This window comes from Colias croceus, chromosome 2, assembly GCF_905220415.1.
Source record: "Colias croceus chromosome 2, ilColCroc2.1".
Taxonomy (NCBI): domain Eukaryota; kingdom Metazoa; phylum Arthropoda; class Insecta; order Lepidoptera; family Pieridae; genus Colias; species Colias croceus.
Genome location: NC_059538.1, coordinates 2,939,344 through 2,958,756, shown reverse-complemented (window position 1 = coordinate 2,958,756; position 19,413 = coordinate 2,939,344). Strand labels below are relative to the sequence as shown.

Sequence of the window (19,413 nt, the reverse complement as noted above, 5' to 3'; positions counted from 1 at the left end):
TAATATTTTCATAACTATTATTATAGCATTTAGTACTTTCACTTCGTTAAAAGCCCATTTAACTGGGCTTTTCTGTAACTGGGATTGTGGATTCTAACCGTGCATACTATTTTTTTTTATTTAAGTGGCGCCAAGGCACCCCAACATTAAGCTCCGGATACACGATCCAATATTCGCACGACCCATCGCGAACAAAAGCCATTAATTAACCGAATGTCATCACTGAAGTGCTAGCCAATGTGCCGTAACGATAGTATGATAAATATTTAGCATAATTGACGTTTTTGCTACGCTTAACATGGAGGTCGGTTTAATTGGGCAGTTAAATTAATTTTGGTTGGTTTGAGGTCCTGGTGGTTTATTTGAAAAGTTGATTGATTTAAATGCACTACCTAGCATTATACAGATGCATATCGTTTGGTATTATTTTTGTGCTTTTTTACGTGTCATATTTTTAATTTCAAATACTTATTTTTTTAAATTATATATTCACAAATTAACGACTATTTTGATATTTTTTTCAAGATGATTTAAGAGGAATAATCCCTTGTAAAATCTTTTAAATGCTTTTTTATGGCTGGGATTTTAAGCCAATTATTTACTATTTATTGAAATAAAAGTTTTCGTAATATCGTCAACAATAGTGCAATGTACCTAATAAAAGTTATTATAAGTAGTAAGATAATTATCAAGCTTCCCAAGATATCACAACACATAGATACGATAATTAAATACACCTAAGACACTAAGACACCCTTAAAAAAACACCTTTTAACACTGATTAAAGCTCACCCGATTATAAGACCCAATTGTTATATTTTAAGATTTTCCTTCGCCAAAATAAAAGTTAATTAATCGTCAGTAGGAAGCGATGCGTGAATGTGACGTGACTTATGGCTGTATTGAGTGGAGGTAATTGTAGGGCGCGGTTGTATTGCACATGTTTTGGGGGTTTTGAGAGACAAATATAAAACAATTTTGTTGAAGTTATTTTTATTTTGGTTGGCTTAAGTCATACCGCGAATATTATATTATTTTAGTGCCACGATGTATCACTGAGAGTTGTATTAAATCCTTAAAAAGAAGGTCAAATTTCAACAATACTTTGATACTACATATTAAGTCCAAAAAATTACCTTACGGTAGAAAAAGTTCGATAATTAAAAGCATATCGTATATTTTGTTGTTTTGTAAAATTTAGCTTCATTGCTATAATTTTATCAGAAATAGTAAATCCAAAAAAATTCAAAATTGTGGACACAATACCGGACGAAATTTTGACAAATGAATATGTTCACGGATTATTGCTACATCCTAAGAATGAACACGTACCACGCCAACACGGACCACACGGCGAATACCTCACATGCTCCATTTGTAGCAAAATCGCATCGCTTTTGATTTATTGGAGTAACATTTCTTTTTGCTTAATTTATAAGGTAGGTAGGTACTTACTACATAATATTATGGTTATTAAGGAAATTAAACCCTTTCAAATTAGACTATTGAAATATAATTTTGCTATTGCGGTTCCCTCGATAAATAATAATAGGTACAATGTTAACGAATTGCTTCGATATATATTATTAAAATTATTTATTATTACTCATTAATTTAATAATAGATGTATGATTTGAAATTAAGTAGAGAATACATATTTTAATCTTTGGCTGTGTATGTTGTCTAAACTTGCAAAAATCATACAATGAATCTCAATTAGGTAGGTAATATTAATGAGAAGACTTCTTATTCTGTCACTAAGTTGACGAAGACGACGTAACTTATCCGGCGAAGACGTAAATTATCAATATAGTTAAAATTAGTAGTACAAAAATTACCAATAAAACACCAAAAAATTGTACTCACATCACCAAATAAGTCAACCTAAAGCTCCTAAAAATTAAAATATTTAAACATTGATTAATTCTTACCTATCTATACCAAAACGTATATCCAGCACCAAATTCTATCTATACATACAAAAAATAAAATGAAATCCGTAGTTTGTAACGCACAAGCGCAAACGACTGAAAAGCGCGCGCCCGGACGCCGCCAACAACTGTCAAACTCAATTATGGCCGCCATGACACTATTGCGCGCTTGCTTCGGAATCCGAGAACATTTAAATTTCGTTGCATTTCTATCTTTGAATTTAAACAGATAATATACCTAATGTGAATAGCTGGTTAAGAAACATTGTAATTTCAATTCCAATTTTTTTAAGGGGCTTTAAATGGAGAAAGCTTAAATTGTTAATTGGGACGTTTGATGAGATATGAATTTGATAAAATATAGGTATTTCAGATAGATGAATATTTCAGATACTTTACAAAAACATAATATGTAATTATTGATCAGTGCAACCGATATGACATGAAATAAAGTGCAAAGTGCATATTCTCTCTATAATCTATAGGATAAAATCCATACTATGTTATTAATAATTAGGTAGGTACCTACATAATATTACCACAGTAATATTACCTACTTACTAATGCAGAAGGTATACCTCTATCTACTACATGATTTAAATATCATTTTTATGTCCTATTTACTAACACAATACCTTTCCAATATCTGAAAGATACTAAAGGTTTTGAAAATACACACAACGAACATCATAACATTATTTTAATACACAAAAAAAATACGAATACTTACTCAAAATATTATATCGCATAAGATGGCAATTATTAAATAATTTATTCGTATAGTTAAATGTTAGTACGGTGTCTGGCATGTACAAACGTTTTTCACGGTTTTACACTAATTCAAACCGACGGGTCTCCGTTCTATTCCCGGCTTGGAACGGGCATGCGTTGTAACTTCGAGAATATCTTTACTATCTATCGATTATTTTAAATAAATATTTATTCACTTGTTTGTTTTGCTGTATGAAGTATTTTAACATAATGTTATATTATGAGAAAGGATGTGAAATGAGACGAAATTTGTATAAAAAATACAAATTAAAAAAGGATATGAAAACTAAAAATAAAGGGTTAATATAAGCGAATGTTATAGTTAATTATGTACATAAGTATAAAATGCTATCTACTAAATAAACATACGCAGGTTAGGTAATTACTAATTACAGTTTACAAGAGTAGACTCTTCGCGAAAAAAATCTTTTACTGTCTGTCTTTAGTCTACTTATGCAAGAAAATGCCATACCTCGTTGCAAACGTAGATAATAGATATACTTTATAATAATTACTGTTGTCGATAAACTTTTCTTGCAAAAACCTACATAGGTGTGTGGTAATTAATTAAGATAAAGATCTATAGGTAGGTACTTAGTAAGATAATATTCTATTTCAATGTTATGTTAACATATACCTAAGCCCTAAAATGTAAAATCAATTTTATATGAAAATTTATGAAAATTATGATATGAACTTACCAAAGAAAAGATGTGATCCCATAAATAATTTTTATATTACATTTTTTTTAGATTTTTTGAACAGAAGCTTGAATAACATACAATAATTCATAAATACAATTTGCCGCCAATTATTCCGTTGACAGATTTCATATTTTTTAAGTTAAAAAAATCTTTCTACTTCCGACATTTTCAATATAAAGCAATCAGAACCAATTACGAAGAAACTTTATTTTAATTTACTACTGACGGTTATAAATAATAAAAGATGACGCGACATATTGTTTGCGTCTCCAAATTTTTTCCCGCTTTTTTAATTTTCTTTTATTCGAAGGCGGGCGCAGGAAAACCACGCCTGAATTCAATTTCAAATTAACATACAGCAACACCCACATTGGGGCTTTCGTTCTAAAACATATCCAACCTCCATGCTTGTTAGAGTTTATTTTTCTTCAACCAGTTTGATTTAAATGCTGTTAAAATGACTTCTAGTGTTCTAGAAATAAGGATTAGTAAATCAGAGACGAAGTGGGCGTTTTCAAAAAATTAAAACGTTATTTTTTAAAACACACATGTTGTCTTGAGGATTGCGTATCGTGCAAGCCAGATCTCGGCACAAACTTCATTAGTTCGCACATTAGAATGAGTTAGTCGAATTATTTAATTATGGTAATTCAATAAGTTGGTGAATTAATAACAATGATTAGATTCAATCGAAGTTGAACTGGACGTTAACATTTATCCAAATTGTACTAGACGTTGATTGGAAAAACGAAAAACACTTTTCATTTGATTTTGTGATATTTGAGTTTTGAGTGGGTGTAATATTTTTACACTACAATGGACGAAAATAAAGGTGAGTAATATATTATACTTATTGTTTGACCAATCCAATGGATTTAGAAAGAGAAAAATAGGAATTTACCTACGGTTTTACCTAGTAGGTACCTATGTGATTCACTTGATATTTTATTCTATGATAGATTTTTTTACTTATTGAACCAACTTGTCCTCGCTAATAGTATATAGTACCTAGATAGGTAGTAATAATATAAAATCTGTGCTTAAATTTAGATAATTGGGTGACCCACGCATCTAGTTAAAAAAATGAGATTGCCTCAACCATCCTCTTTACGTTATGAAATAAGTTTTAATGAAAAATAAATAAAAAAAATCTGTAATTTGATAGGTACTAGATTGATTTAAATGAATTTACTACGGAATTTACGTTTAAATTTTTAAGAACAGGCTACGCCCCCGTCACATAAAATAATATGTGATGTTTTACCGTGGCAAACTGCAGCGTGCAGCCTATTTCGGCATAAAAAAATCATGCTTTACTGTGATGAGACATGATGAGATGATAGAAAAACAAAAACTCTTTCTTATATATTTTATAAAATTTGGATCCTCCATTTCTATATCAGTTATTGCTCCATATCTTATAATAATTGATCTATACTTATCTTATTAAATATGGTTACGCTATTTGCACGGCGGGCGGGTTTGATTCCTTTGCGAATGTTGATTGCGAAAATTTGCAGCATAGACGGCTGTATAGGTTAGGTACCTAGGTACTTATTTTAACCTATCTTTTGATTGTGTTTGCTTATAAGTTTCATTTTCCACAGCTTCAGGCCGCGTATACCTAGACTTGAGTATTCAATATAATTGCAGCTTGATATCTCGACGCGTTCTTGAGAAAAAGGGAAGACAGACAGACAGAAGGACAGACAGAACGAAGTAATCCTATAAGGGTTCCGTTTATGCCTTTTAAAGTTAAGAACCCTAGAAATTGCATAGGGTACTTAAATAGCCAAAAGATTTAATTCTGTAGGACATAAAGAGAAGGTTTATACTTAGGTATTTACCTACCTATGTACTTGGTACATTTATATACAAAATTTTCGTTCGTTTCCGTAGATATTTTATTTATTCTATTTTTACATCGGTAATATAATAAAATTAACTCAAGTCGATAAAAATTTCTTCTAAATATTACCATAATATTTCAGCATTGTAATGAGCATAATATTATATAATATATTATGGAAATGATCTTCTAGCGAGACTTTTGTTACAAGCCTAGTAGGTATTTTCTTTCGACATCATTAGGTATCATAAGACGTAGGTAATCCACAGTAGTTATCAATTTAGTAGGAATTACCAATTTTCTTTTATTGTTACAAAAGTAGGCCACAATAGCTCGTGGCCTACTTTGGTGGAGCTTCTTTTTACTTGGTAAAAAAATAAAAAGAAGCTCAACCAGTACCTATGTGCTAAGCTAGATTCTATTCTATCTCTGTTTTTGAGTGAAAGAGAGAAGAAAAATATAACACGTGAAATAACCAATGGGTAATAATTTTTATTTTTGACTTTATTCAGGTAATTAAATTAAAATAAACAAAAGCGTAGTAAAGTACATATTTTATCTTCGTACCATTATGTCGTTGTCAATATTATTAAAACATAAGTATGTCTAAATATTCACATAACTAATTTCAATTTTTAACTAAAAACGGCTAAAGAATGGATCTCTCTCCTGGGTCTCTTCAAAGCTCCTAGGCAGGCGTGCTTCAAGTAGAAATAATAATAGTAAATCGCCGCTTCCCATCCATCAGGTGGTCTGCCTATTGATTATAAAAAAAAAAAAAAATATTTAGGTAAATTATTTTTAATGGAAATTAAACCTCGAAGATACTTATATTTTGTGTTCCGTTCATCTCTATTCTCTTATTTTTTTATGTAACTATACTATCATGATTAACTAATGGTAAAAAAATACAAATTTATCGTTATAATGTAAACTCTAATCAGGCGCAACTTTGTTATAACTCTACCAATTATTGCGCTCTACAAAGCCCTCTTCTATATGGCGAGATCGTAGTCAAGCGCAGAGCACTTCCATAATAACAAAAAAATTGCAGCATAATACTTCTGCATTCAAATTTATACAGGATCACTATAAAATAAAAAATAAATATATAATAATATTATATATACCGGCCAAAATAAACTCCTCTTTTTTTAAGTCGGTTAAAAATACCTACTCTTTCAGCAAACCGCAGATATCTTAAAGTATCAAAGATCGCTAAAATCAATCGCATGTGTTGTGAAACTGATAGGCCTGCGCGGGCCGCAACAATGAACCACAGAGTATCGCAGACGGACCATAAACAACTTTTAATGGAGCTTTGTGTTATTTGTTTTTAAAAGATCTAGGTGTTTTATTTTTGGTATTGATGTGCAATTATGATGCACTAAGTTACAACGTACCTATAGGTATCCCTATTTCCTATTTAATGAAAAAAAAAATACTTAAGGGCCCTTACCCTTATTAGGTGAAAATGGCAAAATGGCCTGTTATCTATGAGCTAAGTATAATTGAAAATATTGAAGGTTTTTCGAACTGAAATTTCTAATATGTATTACAGAACGTATGTGATGGGAAAGCTGTTTCCAAAACACGATTGGAAAAATTTTGCGCGATATAAAAATCCTGAAGTTACCTCTAAAATATAAATGATCATTACAACCGTATTTTACGATAAGGCTCCGTGCAGACAGAGCTTCAGCGACAGCGTTCTGTGTGCGCCAGCGCTATAGATCCTTCGCATCACAAAGAACGCGAAACGCAGAACGCAGAACGCGGAACGCAGAACGCTCTCTGTCTGCATGGAGCCTAATAACTCGTATAAAATCACAAATACATACCTTTCGATTTCGTGACTGTTTTAGATTTAGAAAATCCACACTATAATATTATAAATGCGAAAGTAACTCTGCCTGTCTGTCTGTTACTCAATCACGCCATATCTACTGAACCAATTTGCATGAAATTTGGTATAGAGATATTTTGATACCCGAGAAAGGACATAGAATAGGTTTTATCCCGGAAATCCTACGGGAACGGGTTTTTCTTTAAAAAGGCGAGCGAAGCCGCGGGCGGAAAGCTAGTACTAAATATTTTCATTCACTTTTTGATAAAAATGTGAATGGCGCTTACGATTTTTAGTTTCAAGCACGTTGATTCCATACTAAACGTGGACCCCCTCACCCCACACTTATGGAGCGAATAGCTGAATTTTCGCTGCAGTTTCAGCTCGAATGTCTATTGTACCAAGGTCTTCAGCTATTATTAAGAAACTTTTCTTATTCGGTCCGGTTATTTCAAACAAAAAAAAATTAAATAATTAACATTTATGAAACTTAAACGGACAACTTACGGACAACACAGTTATCGTATAGGGGTTACGTTTTTTTATCGTGTGGTTCGGATAGGAACTCTAAAAAGTATAATATAATTATTATAAGCTATAATCACGCCGAGAGTAAAGCCTGAGTCACGCCGCGCGCGCGCATGCGAACGGTTGGTTATTGTGCGTGACGGTGTGGTATTCGGGATTTGAAAATGTCCTCCGTGGTAAAATGTGCAAATTGCAATGTAGTGATCAACGAAGTGCTGGCCTTCGTCCATAATAAAATATCTGTAATGGACGATGAAAGTATTAGCAGAATCTGTGCAAGCGCTTTCTCTGAAAGTGAAATTGTAGCGGCGAAGAAGTTGTTGTTCGAATCCTTGTCGACAACGAAACGTAAGATAACGAGGAAGAAGGCGGGGAAAAATATTCGTGATATAGACGACATCATCTGTCTTATTCGCGATACCGACTCCGAGGATATCCCAGTCTTCGTGGCCCGCGATCTTGAGAAGTTACCCCCGGTTCTGTTCGATCATGTCGACGTGACGAGGCTACTGAAAGACATTGTTAAGCTACGGCAGGATCTCGACATGATGAAAGAAGACTATGCTACAGTTAAGCAGATGGACCAGTTGAGAAGTGAGGTGCAATATCTTTCATCAGGATGGCGCAATGTAAACACCAAAAGAGGTGCATATGTCGCAAGACTCACAAGTTATGAGTGCGATAGTGGTCCCATGGGATTGCCGTTAGAGTGCAATGAACGCAGTAGTGAATATTTTCAACAAAAATCTGCGTTAGAATCTCCTCTAAAATCCGTTATTAATAATCAAATAGCGGAGGGTAGCAGTGAAGCTTTGCCGCAAGGTATGCAATACGATTCGACCGTCGAACTTCGAGAAACGGCTACGATGACGCACATCGCGGGTCAGCTGATCGAGTCGCTTGCGACTCCTCACGCGCAGTCCGCACCCGTTCCCCCGCCGGTGCACGGTGTGGCCGACGGAGCTTCGCCGCCGCCGCCGCCGCTGTCCCCCGCGCAGGCCGGTGGCCGCGTTCCCCTGTCCCCCGCCCCGCTGCTGATGCTACCTAGTCCGGCCGCATGTACTGAGCCGCTACCACCACCAGTCGAAAAAATTGGATCCGGCCCTGTCGCTCCTAAATCGCTGGCGGAGATTGTTCGAGAAGGCCAATGGAAGACACAGGCCCCGAGTGACCAGTGGGTTCGTGTCCAAAACAAAAGATCACGAAACCGTTTCGTTGGGAAGCGAGGAAAAGCGGAGTCTGAGCCTGGAAGTAATTTTAAGGCAGCGGAAACTAAGGTTCCCATGTACATTTATAATGTGGCGAAGGGCGTGTCCGTGTGTGACATCCATACCTACATAAGGAAGAAGACTAACATTGATGTTACAATTGAAAAAATGGGCATGAAGTTAGCGAAGGATTACGAATCATACAAAATATTCGTACCTAAACATTCGTTAATAATTTTCCTGAATGATGACTTCTGGCCAAAGGGGGTAGCCTATCGTCGATTTATCAACATTATCAGACGTGATAAGGGAAATGTCCGTGTGACGAGCGAGAATATTGACAAGTCTAATTTATGAATAACATCAACTTGATAAGTTTTAACTGCAAAAACGTGACGAGATCAGTGGAATGTGTGCGGCAGCTTTGTCGCTCGGCGGATGTTGTGGCGCTGCAGGGGACGTGGCTAATGCCGCACGACCTCGGTTTCCTGGCCGCGATTGACGACGACTTCGCCTGCACGGGTACCTCTGCAGTGGATACCTCGGCAGGGGTCTTACGCGGTAGGCCCTACGGCGGAGTTGCCCTACTGTGGAGAAAGGTTGCGTTTCCGACGGTGACCGTAGTGAAGTGCAATAGTGTGCGGCTCGCCGCGATAAAAATCGAGCTCAGTGATCGTTCCATCTTGATATTTTCTGTGTATATGCCTACTGAATCCAATGAAAACTTAGTGGAATTCACAGAGTGTCTCAGTGAAATGACAGCCATAATTGACAGTCACAATGTGCAGTCAGTGTTTATGTTAGGGGACTACAATGCGCACCCCGGTGAGTCTTTTGCTACCGAACTTTTAACTTTTTGTGCGGAACAATCGTGGTCCTGTGTAGACCTGGAACTTATGCCGGCGGACAGTCATACATTTGTAAGTGATGCGCACGGCTGTCGGCGCTGGCTCGACCACTGTCTTGTGACAAGTGCCGCGCGGCAATCCGTGTCCGCGGCCTGTGTGTTGTATAATACTTATTGGTCTGATCATTACCCTGTATCTATACGATGTAACTTTAATTTGCTTAAACCTAAGATTTCTATACCTACTACTTGTATAAATAGGGTAGTCTGGGGCGAACGTGACTCAACTCAGATAACGAAATTTAAAACTGTATGTCACTCTAGACTTCGTGAGATTAATTTTCCTTCAGAATTAAGAAGCTGCTCAGATGATATGTGTCGTAACCAAAATCATAAAATCCTATTAGATAACATGTATGACGAGATTATTTCTATTCTGTCGGAGGCCGCTATTAGTAGTTATAATGTTACCGAAAAGCGTAGATGTAAATACATTACCGGGTGGAATAGGCACGTCCGCGGCGCTCACGAGAAGGCTCGGCTATGTTTTCAGGCTTGGTTGTATGGGGGTAAGCCCGGGGCCGGCCGTCTTTATGATGATATGTGTGAAACAAGGCGCACTTTTAAATCAAAATTAAAGTGGTGTCAGAATAACCAACAACAAATAAAAATGGATATTATTGCTGAACTTCACTCAAACAAGAAATTTGGTCAGTTCTGGAAAAACACCAATAAAATGAATCATAAGCCGGGCCTCCCCGTCAGCGTGGCGGGAGTGCACGAGCCAAGTGAGATCGCCACCTTGTTCTCCCACCATTTCAGGGTGGACTCGCCTCTGGGGCCAGCGCGGCAGGGGCCCGATGCTGAGGAAGGTGGTGAGCGTAGTGTTTATTTTACTACGAAGGAAGTGCGTGCGGTGATCAAAGGCATGGTGAGGGGTAAATCCCCGGGTCACGACAGCCTTAGCATCGAGCACCTGCAGCACGCAGGTGTACACCTACCCAGAGTGCTTGCTATGTTTTTTACCATGTGTTTAGGCCACTCCCATCTGCCCGATAATCTAATGCGTACTATAGTTGTACCAATCATCAAAAATAAAACTGGTGATACATCGGATGTAAACAACTATAGACCGATCTCACTAGCTACAGTGGTCGCCAAAGTACTGGACAGTCTGCTTGGTCAGCACCTGGATAAACACGTCTCGTTAAACGACGCTCAGTTTGGTTTCAGGCCCGGGCTTTCCACCGAGAGTGCTATCCTGTGTCTCAAGCAGACTGTACAGTATTACACGAGTAGAAAGACTCCAGTCTATGCATGTTACCTCGATTTATCCAAAGCATTCGATCTTGTATCGTACGATATTCTTTGGGGTAAATTAAGGAATGAAACTTGTCTACCTAGGGAAATTGTGAAATTGTTTATGCATTGGTATAACAATCAAAAGAATTTTGTAAGATGGGCAGGCTCTCTTTCGGGGGAGTATGGGCTGGAATGCGGGGTGAGGCAGGGGGGGTTGACCTCCCCCATGCTTTTCAGCCTGTACGTCAACCGACTGATCGATGAGCTCAGCAGCACCGGCATAGGGTGTCATATCGATGACTTACAGCCAAAAAGGGATAAGCGCCATTTTTTGGAGAACGGACTTATATATACCGCTGAATTGCTCTTTTTTTTCTGCGTCGTTTGGTCTAGTTCACACATCTCTAGGTTAAACTTTAAGTCGGTTAGGCGGTAGTAAAATCAAAGACTAAGGCCAAATTTCTTCGTCTTAAACGACAGATTTTTTTGTGTGGAATGCATTTTGGTAGTTAATCAAAAATATTTCAATACAAACAACCTTTATACTTTTTGGGCTTTCTGTAAATTTTTAATATTTTAACGTTAAACCATTTTGCCTGAAGGCAAGTATAAAAAAATATGCGTTTAAGATAATTTGCTTCGCTGTAATTTTTTGTTAAATTTCATTTAGTACTTTACGCTCGTGCCTTCAAAAAACAAAATTGTCGTTTGATATAGAAAGGCAACATTTTTGAGAATTAATTTGGTGTTTAGCAGTTTTTTTCCGGTTAGTCTTTAAACACTTAAATGGCGGATACTACATTTGTCCCTATAAATATTTAATAATAGTTTGTCGCTTATACTTTTTTTCCCTCCCGAAACAGAAGAAATTTTGACGCTTAGGATAAAATAGCAGAAATGAAAAATACGTTTATGCTAATTTGTTTTCATCCTATTTGTCGTTATCTGTCTAAAACAGTTTGGAATGGTGGTTATCGGTATCGTTTCCCCAAACCTACGAGCCCAAGCGGCTTCGCGATGAGAAGACTGATTTCATTAATCTTAATTAATGTTAAGAACACTTTGTTTGTTAAAGTTGCAGTTCTTTTTTTTAAATTTTTGTAATGTTTTCTATGAGAAATACCTACACAGAACAAAATTTAATACACATAAAAATTACAAAACGTTGAATTCTATTTAAAAAATCTAGTTATATTGGTGCACTTGGCGATAGACTAGCGCGACTTCCTTCGGGAACAAGGGCGTTTTGGTCCCTCGCCAAGGCCATCCAAGGTAACTTTTGTCGTTCATCCTTTCCACCTTTGCACAAGGACAAAGACTCTCTGGCCCATTCCGCTAAAGAGAAAGCCAAACTCTTGGGCGCTCTCTTTGCTAGGAACTCGACTCTTGATGACAGGGGAATGACACCGCCGACCATCCCGCAGTGCAACCATTCAATGGCGGATATACGCTTCGCACAACGTGCCGTTCGAAACGCTCTCTTTTCCCTTGACATCCATAAGTCGACTGGGCCGGATGGAGTCTCCCCTATTGTGCTTAGGACATGTGCTCCTGAGTTGGCACCGGTTGTAACGCGTCTTTTTCGGCTCTCTTACGCCAAAGGCATTATCCCGAATTCGTGGAAGACTGCTCTTGTCCACCCAATCCCTAAAAAAGGCGATCGCTCAAATCCATCTAACTACAGACCGATCGCCATCACTTCTTTACTCTCCAAAATAATGGAATCCATTATTAACTGCCAGCTGTTAAGAGAACCAGTTGTTAAGCGACCGGCAATACGGTTTCCGTAGTGGTCGCTCGACTGGTGATCTTGTGGTGTATCTCACTCACAGATGGGCGGAGGCGGTTGAGAGTAAAGGGGAGGCATTGGCTGTAAGTTTGGATGTAGCGAAAGCCTTCGATCGGGTCTGGCACAAGGCACTTCTAGCGAAATTACCATCTTTCGGACTTCCTGCAAGGTTATGCGATTGGGTTGCCAGCTTCCTGGAAGAGAGGAGCATTAAGGTCGTTATCGACGATTCTTGCTCTAAGCCTCTTCATGTGAACGCTGGTGTCCCACAAGGCTGCGTCTGTTCCTTCTGCATATCAATGATTTGTTACAAATCAGTAACATTCATTGCTATGCAGACGACAGTACGGGGGATGCTCTTTATCCCGGCCGTGCAAACACCTCAAAGGAAAGCCTCAATGAGAGTCGAAACAAACTTGTGTCTGAAGTCGAGTCTTCTCTCCAAGAAGTCTCGGAGTGGGGCGAACTTAATCTTGTCGAGTTCAATCCCCTAAAGACACAGGTTTGCGCGTTTACCGCTAAAAAGACCCCCATTTGTCGTAGAACCTCGGTTTAAGAGTACTCCCCTTAGTATATCGCCGAAAATCGGAATCCTCGGAGTTGAAATCTCGAGTGACGTTCAATTCCGCAGTCATTTGGAAGCGAAAGCTAAATTAGCCTCGAAAAAACTAAAGACAGTACTTCAAGCCGGCCCACCGACTTCAGCTGTACAAGGCTCAGGTGCGACCGCATATGGAGTACTGTTCTCCTCTCTGGGCCGGAGCCCCACAGTATCAACTCCTTCCACTTGACCGCATCCAACGTCGAGCAGCTCGAATTGTCGATGACCGTAGGCTTTCCGATAGGCTCGATCCACTGTCAGTGGGGAGAGACGTTGCGTCTCTCTGTATACTGTACAGAATCTACTACGGGGAGTGCTCTGAGGAATTGTTCCACCTCATACCAGCCGCACAGTTCCACCACCGGACCACACGCCGTAAAAACCAGTTCCATCCGCACCATCTGGATGGTTGGCGCTCCACCACTGTCCGCTTTACCCGTAACTTCCTTCCGCGTACGGTGAAACTGTGGAACGATCTGCCACCTGCGGTGTTCCCGAACAACTACGACATTGGGGCCTTCAAGAAAAGAGCTTATTTGTACATTAAAGGCCGGCAAAGCACCTGTAACACTCCTTGTGTTACAAGTGTTTATGGGCGGTGGTGACCACTTAACATCAGGTGGCCCACCTGCTCCTTTGCTTGCTCTGACATAAAAAAAAAATGTAAGAGCCATTCGTCGGAGATGCTTTTTTATTTTGTTTTTGATTTTGTGATGCTTATGTTATGTGCTATTAATACGTCAAATAAAGACTGATTTGATAAATATTGATGTCTTCTAATTATTTACATCCCTAAAGCAAAATTTGGGGCAAAGCAAGTTTCAGTATCTTATGCAAAATATTTCCGTTAAAAAATTTAACTTTATACAGTTTTGCATACTGTTAATTTTTATTCGGTAGCTCCTTACACAGTATTTACCTATATTTTTTCCCTAAAACTTTTGCTTGTGACATTTTTCTTCGATGTATATAACATTTAAATTAGAATTACGTCATTTATGCTCAAGCAAAAAATTCAAGTATTTACACTTATGCCATTTTTCCTGCTTACAAAATAAAAACCATTTGAGGATAAGCGACAGTAAATTGTATTTTGCGCTATATAATGGAAAAATAAAAACGTCATTTAATAAGTTCTAAATTCAATGCTATATTGTATACATCTCCAGCTTTTTGGGGTCTATACAATTTTTTTTATGAATTTTTTTTTAATATTTTTCACTTTAAACCACTCTCATGAACAATTTTATAGGTGGCGGTTATCCTTTATTGGCTGTAAAGCATCGATATAGATGGAGTCTGCATGAATAACATCAGCTACGCAGACGATATGGTGCTGCTGAGCCCGTCGATTGGTGCCTTACGAAGGCTCTTAAAAATTTGTGAATCCTACGCAGTGGCTCATGGGCTCAAATACAACGCGAAAAAGAGTGAAATAATGATTTTCAGGCCGGACAACAAGCGATACACATTTGTTCCGAATTTCACTCTGAGTGGTACAGCTCTAAACAAAGTCGAGCAATTTAAGTATTTGGGCCACTGGGTCACCGAAGACCTTAAGGATAGTGTGGACATTGAAAGGGAGCGCAGAGCGCTGTCTGTCCGATGCAACATGTTGGCCCGCAGGTTTTCACGGTGCACGGGGACTGTCAAAGTTGCACTTTTTAAAGCGTACTGTCAGTCCTTTTACACCTGCAGCCTGTGGGTTAACTATACACAGCGGACATACAGCGATCTGCGCGTTCAATACAATAACGCGTTCCGGGTGCTGATGGGGCTGCCGCGCCACTGCAGCGCCTCCGCGATGTTCGCGGCGGCTGACTCAGACGGCTTTGCGGCCATCATGCGTAAACGGTGCGCATCTATCATGCGCCGCACGCGCGACAGTCCCAACACCATCCTGCGCGCGCTGGCGGACCGGTGGGACTCTCCGATGCTGGCGCGCTGGATACGGCTGCACGCAGTCGTTTAGTGATTTGCCGCCATCATCGGGAAGCCCACCCGGACCTGCCACTTTATGTTTATTTTAGGTTAAAAAAAAAAAAAAAAAACATTCTTTATTACTAACACTAGTATGTAAGCTCGCAATTGTACTAACACTATATGGATGTAATCTTAGGATGAATCTGAAATAAATTATTATTATTATTATTATGTATCTCAGTTCCATAATACACGGGTACCATCATAAGGAAAGTACCCGGTCCTTTGGAAGGCTTACGTGGGGACACGGATCCAACACGCAGAGGCCCTTTCGAGAACTTTACTGTGTTGTGGGACACCAGCCGCAGCCTGCCCATGACTGCACTATAGAGATACAGCCCTGGGCAGTCCGCGGCCGATGTAGGACTATTGCAAGATAAGGAAACAAAATAAACTGGGCTATGGAATGGGATGTTAATGGACCGGAATTAAGGACTATGGAAGACTATGGCACCTGCCTTTCTACTAAGATATAGCAAAAAATTGTTGGCAGGTGGTGACTCGCCCTCTCACTGTATGGGCCCCCGAAATAAGTCGCTGCAATAGTGCGACAAGGGGGCAACATATTGTGAGCAGCTAAGGGTGGAGAGGCGTCCCTGGACTTTAAACTACGATCACGCGCTCCCTGAGGGTCCAGCATCACGTGCCCACTCGCCACTTACGCTTCGCATCCACCCTTCGAGCTAAAAGCTCTCGCGACTCCACTCTGGCCGGCCGGTTAAGGCAAGCCAGAGGTGGGGGTCCTGTCCTCGTCAGGCTTCACTCCGACCGGCCGGTGAAGGCAAGCCGGAGATGAAGACAGGGGCCTCCCCCGGGAGCGCTCGGTTCCCGCGGGGTCGCTACTCCCCGACACCCCGCCACAAGGTGTCCTGCGGGTTGACTGACTGCACGGGTGAAATATCTATTGTCACGTAGACCATAGATATTTCAACCGTGGGCGATGGGGTCGTCACATCCCTACGCCCTTATTATTATGTGTATCTCATTCCATAATACTCGGGTACCATCATAAGGAAGGTACCCGGTCCTTTGGAAGGCTTACGTGGGGACACGGATCCAACACGCAGAGGCCCTTTAGAGAACTTTACTGTGTTGTGGGACACCAGCCGCAGCCTGCCCATGACTGCACTATAGAGATACAATCCTAGGCAGTCCGCGGCCGATGTAGGACTATTTCGAGATATGGAAAACAAAATAAACTGGGCTATGGAGAGGGATGTTAAATGGGCCGGTATTTGGGGACTATTGGAAACTATGGCACCTGCCTTTCTACTAAAAGAAAGTAAAAATATGTTGGCAGGTGGTGACTCGCCCTCTCACTGTATGGGCCCCCGAAATAAGCCGCTGCAATAGTGCGACAAGGGGGCAACATATTGTGAGCAGCTAAGGGTGGAGAGGCGTCCCTGGACTTTAAACGACGATCACGCGCTCCCTGAGGGTCCAGCATCACGTGCCCACTCGCCACTTACGCTTCGCATCCACCCTTCGAGCTAAAAGCTCTCGCGACTCCACTCTGGCCGGCCGGTTAAGGCAAGCCAGAGGTGGGGGTCCTGTCCTCGTCAGGCTTCACTCCGACCGGCCGGTGAAGGCAAGCCGGAGATGAAGACAGGGGCCTCCCCCGGGAGCACTCGGTTCCCGCGGGGTCGCTACTCCCCGACACCCCGCCACAAGGTGTCCTGCGGGTGACTGATTGCACGGGTGGAATATCTATTATCACGTAAACAATAGATATCCCAACCGTGGGCGATGGGGTCGTCACATCCCTACGCCTTTATTCCATAATACACGGGTACCATCATAAGGAAGGTGCCCGGTCCTTTGGAAGGCTTACGTGGGGACACGGATCCAACACGCAGAGGCCCTTTCGAGAACTTTACTGTGTTGTGGGACACCAGCCGCAGCCTGCCCATGGCTGCACTATAGAGATACAGCCCTGGGCAGTCCGCGGCCGATGTAGGACTATTGCAAGATAAGGAAACAAAATAAACTGGGCTATGGAAAGGGATGTTAATGGACCGGAATTAAGGACTATGGAAGACTATGGCACCTGCCTTTCTACTAAAATATAGCAAAAAAATTGTTGGCAGGTGGTGACTCGCCCTCTCACTGTATGGGCCCCCGAAATAAGTCGCTGCAATAGTGCGACAAGGGGGCAACATATTGTGAGCAGCTAAAGGTGGAGAGGCGTCCCTGGACTTTAAACTACGATCACGCGCTCCCTGAGGGTCCAGCATCACGTGCCCACTCGCCACTTACGCTTCGCATCCACCCTTCGAGCTAAAAGCTCTCGCGACTCCACTCTGGCCGGCCGGTTAAGGCAAGCCAGAGGTGGGGGTCCTGTCCTCGTCAGACTTCACTCCGACCGGCCGGTGAAGGCAAGTCGGAGATGAAGACAGGGGCCTCCCCCGGGAGCACTCGGTTCCCGCGGGGTCGCTACTCCCCGACACCCCGCCACAAGGTGTCCTGCGGGTTGACTGATTGCACGGGTGGAATATCTATTGTCACATAGACAATAGATATTCCAACCGTGGGCGATGGGGTCGTCACATCCCTATTATTATAATAATTAATATGTATAACAAGATACGGAGCTTACTACGCACTACGCAGGATTTACTTATTTTCATGAATTATACCGTCGACGGTCGATTGATAGAAACTAAGAAAAATTGGGTTATCTTTTTTTATAAAAAATAAAACATTACGGGCATACCTAGTTATCATCGTCGCGCAATAATGAAAATAATATATAGGCGAAAAATAATCCAGATAACTATGTAGATAACGCTGAAACGATCGATTGATGACAAGAAAATTTAAATTACCAACATTAAATTGATAAAACATTATCTTTTCAGACACGCACCATGGTAGCCGCCAAAACTTACCCGCAAAGCACTGCGAACCAAAAATTACACAGATAAACTATAACACAAACACACATCCAGAAAACAACAATTTGCTACATATGATAAAATGTCATGAGGATAGCTTACTGCGCCTTCACCACCTTACAGCGGGCAGACAGTTAAATAACTACGAAGCACCAAATCAATACGATTTATCATGGTACCAGAAAGATTTACAACGTCAATACATAAAGCCAATGGATTACGTGACCTACGAGGATATGAGGAGAAAGTTCGATGAAGCCAAGAACACAAAAGAACATAAAGAATCGGAAGAAGAAAAAGACTCGAAAGATGAGAGAAAGAAGCCCAGAAGGAACAGAACTACGTTTACAAGCCAGCAATTGGCAGCCCTTGAAAAGGTGTTTGAGAAGACTCACTATCCTGATGCTTTTGTGCGGGAGGACTTGGCGTCTAGGGTCAATTTAACTGAAGCTAGAGTGCAGGTTTGTTGCATTCACTTCTCTTAAAAATAAATTTCGTGATAAATTATTATTATTACTTAACGGTATATGTGCCGGGACTATTCCAAGCTTATTTCAAGTATCCGTTATTGTTTTAATTTTTTTTTGTAGATAATTTTTCAAAAGGTTTCTCCTATGATTGGAGATGTATTAAAGTCGCTTAATTAACATCCGTATTAAATTTACAATATTTATCCACAGGTTTGGTTTCAAAATAGACGAGCAAAGTTCAGGCGCAACGAAAGATCGGCTCTTTCAACCCACAGGAGTTCAACAAGTCAGAGTTCCCCCGAGCCTCTACCTGTACCCATTGGAATACCTCAATCCGATAACAGGCAGGATAGCATCACTCGTACAAAAGAACCTTGGCTGCACCACTTTCAAACAAACAATCTTAATTTTAATTTAGGTCTCCCTATAACAAACTCTGGGATATACCAGAACGACTATTCATTGATGATGCAAAATGTTAATAACAGACAATATGTGCCTAATAACACGCTTATGGGTCAGAGTATGAGTAATTATGGTAATGCGACGGAAAATAATTATGGGTCTTGTGCGCTTATGGGCTATGGTGGATCACTTCAGCCGCATCATAGTTCATATAATCTAAACTTACGGCTTCGTCCGCACGATTTTAGTATAAATAACATAACTTTATAGTTTGTAGAGAAGTTT

The 19,413-nt window shown here is 40.2% G+C and overlaps 1 protein-coding gene across 1 annotated transcript; it reads left to right on the top strand.

Moving 5' to 3' along the window:
- The first annotated feature begins 4,008 nt into the window (after positions 1-4,008).
- LOC123703070 (paired box protein Pax-6-like) lies at positions 4,009-19,398 on the top strand. The gene is made up of 3 exons (XM_045650952.1): positions 4,009-4,238; positions 18,218-18,714; positions 18,934-19,398. Exons 1-3 carry the CDS (start codon positions 4,223-4,225, stop codon positions 19,396-19,398), a joined length of 978 nt encoding a protein of 325 aa, XP_045506908.1. The 5' UTR covers positions 4,009-4,222.
- Positions 19,399-19,413: the final 15 nt, after the last annotated feature.

Bases quoted from the DNA above. Each gene is read 5' to 3' on its own strand.
- LOC123703070 (XM_045650952.1), top strand. The intron at 18,715-18,933 runs GTTTGTTGCATT...ATTTATCCACAG, and splicing joins TAACTGAAGCTAGAGTGCAG to GTTTGGTTTCAAAATAGACG.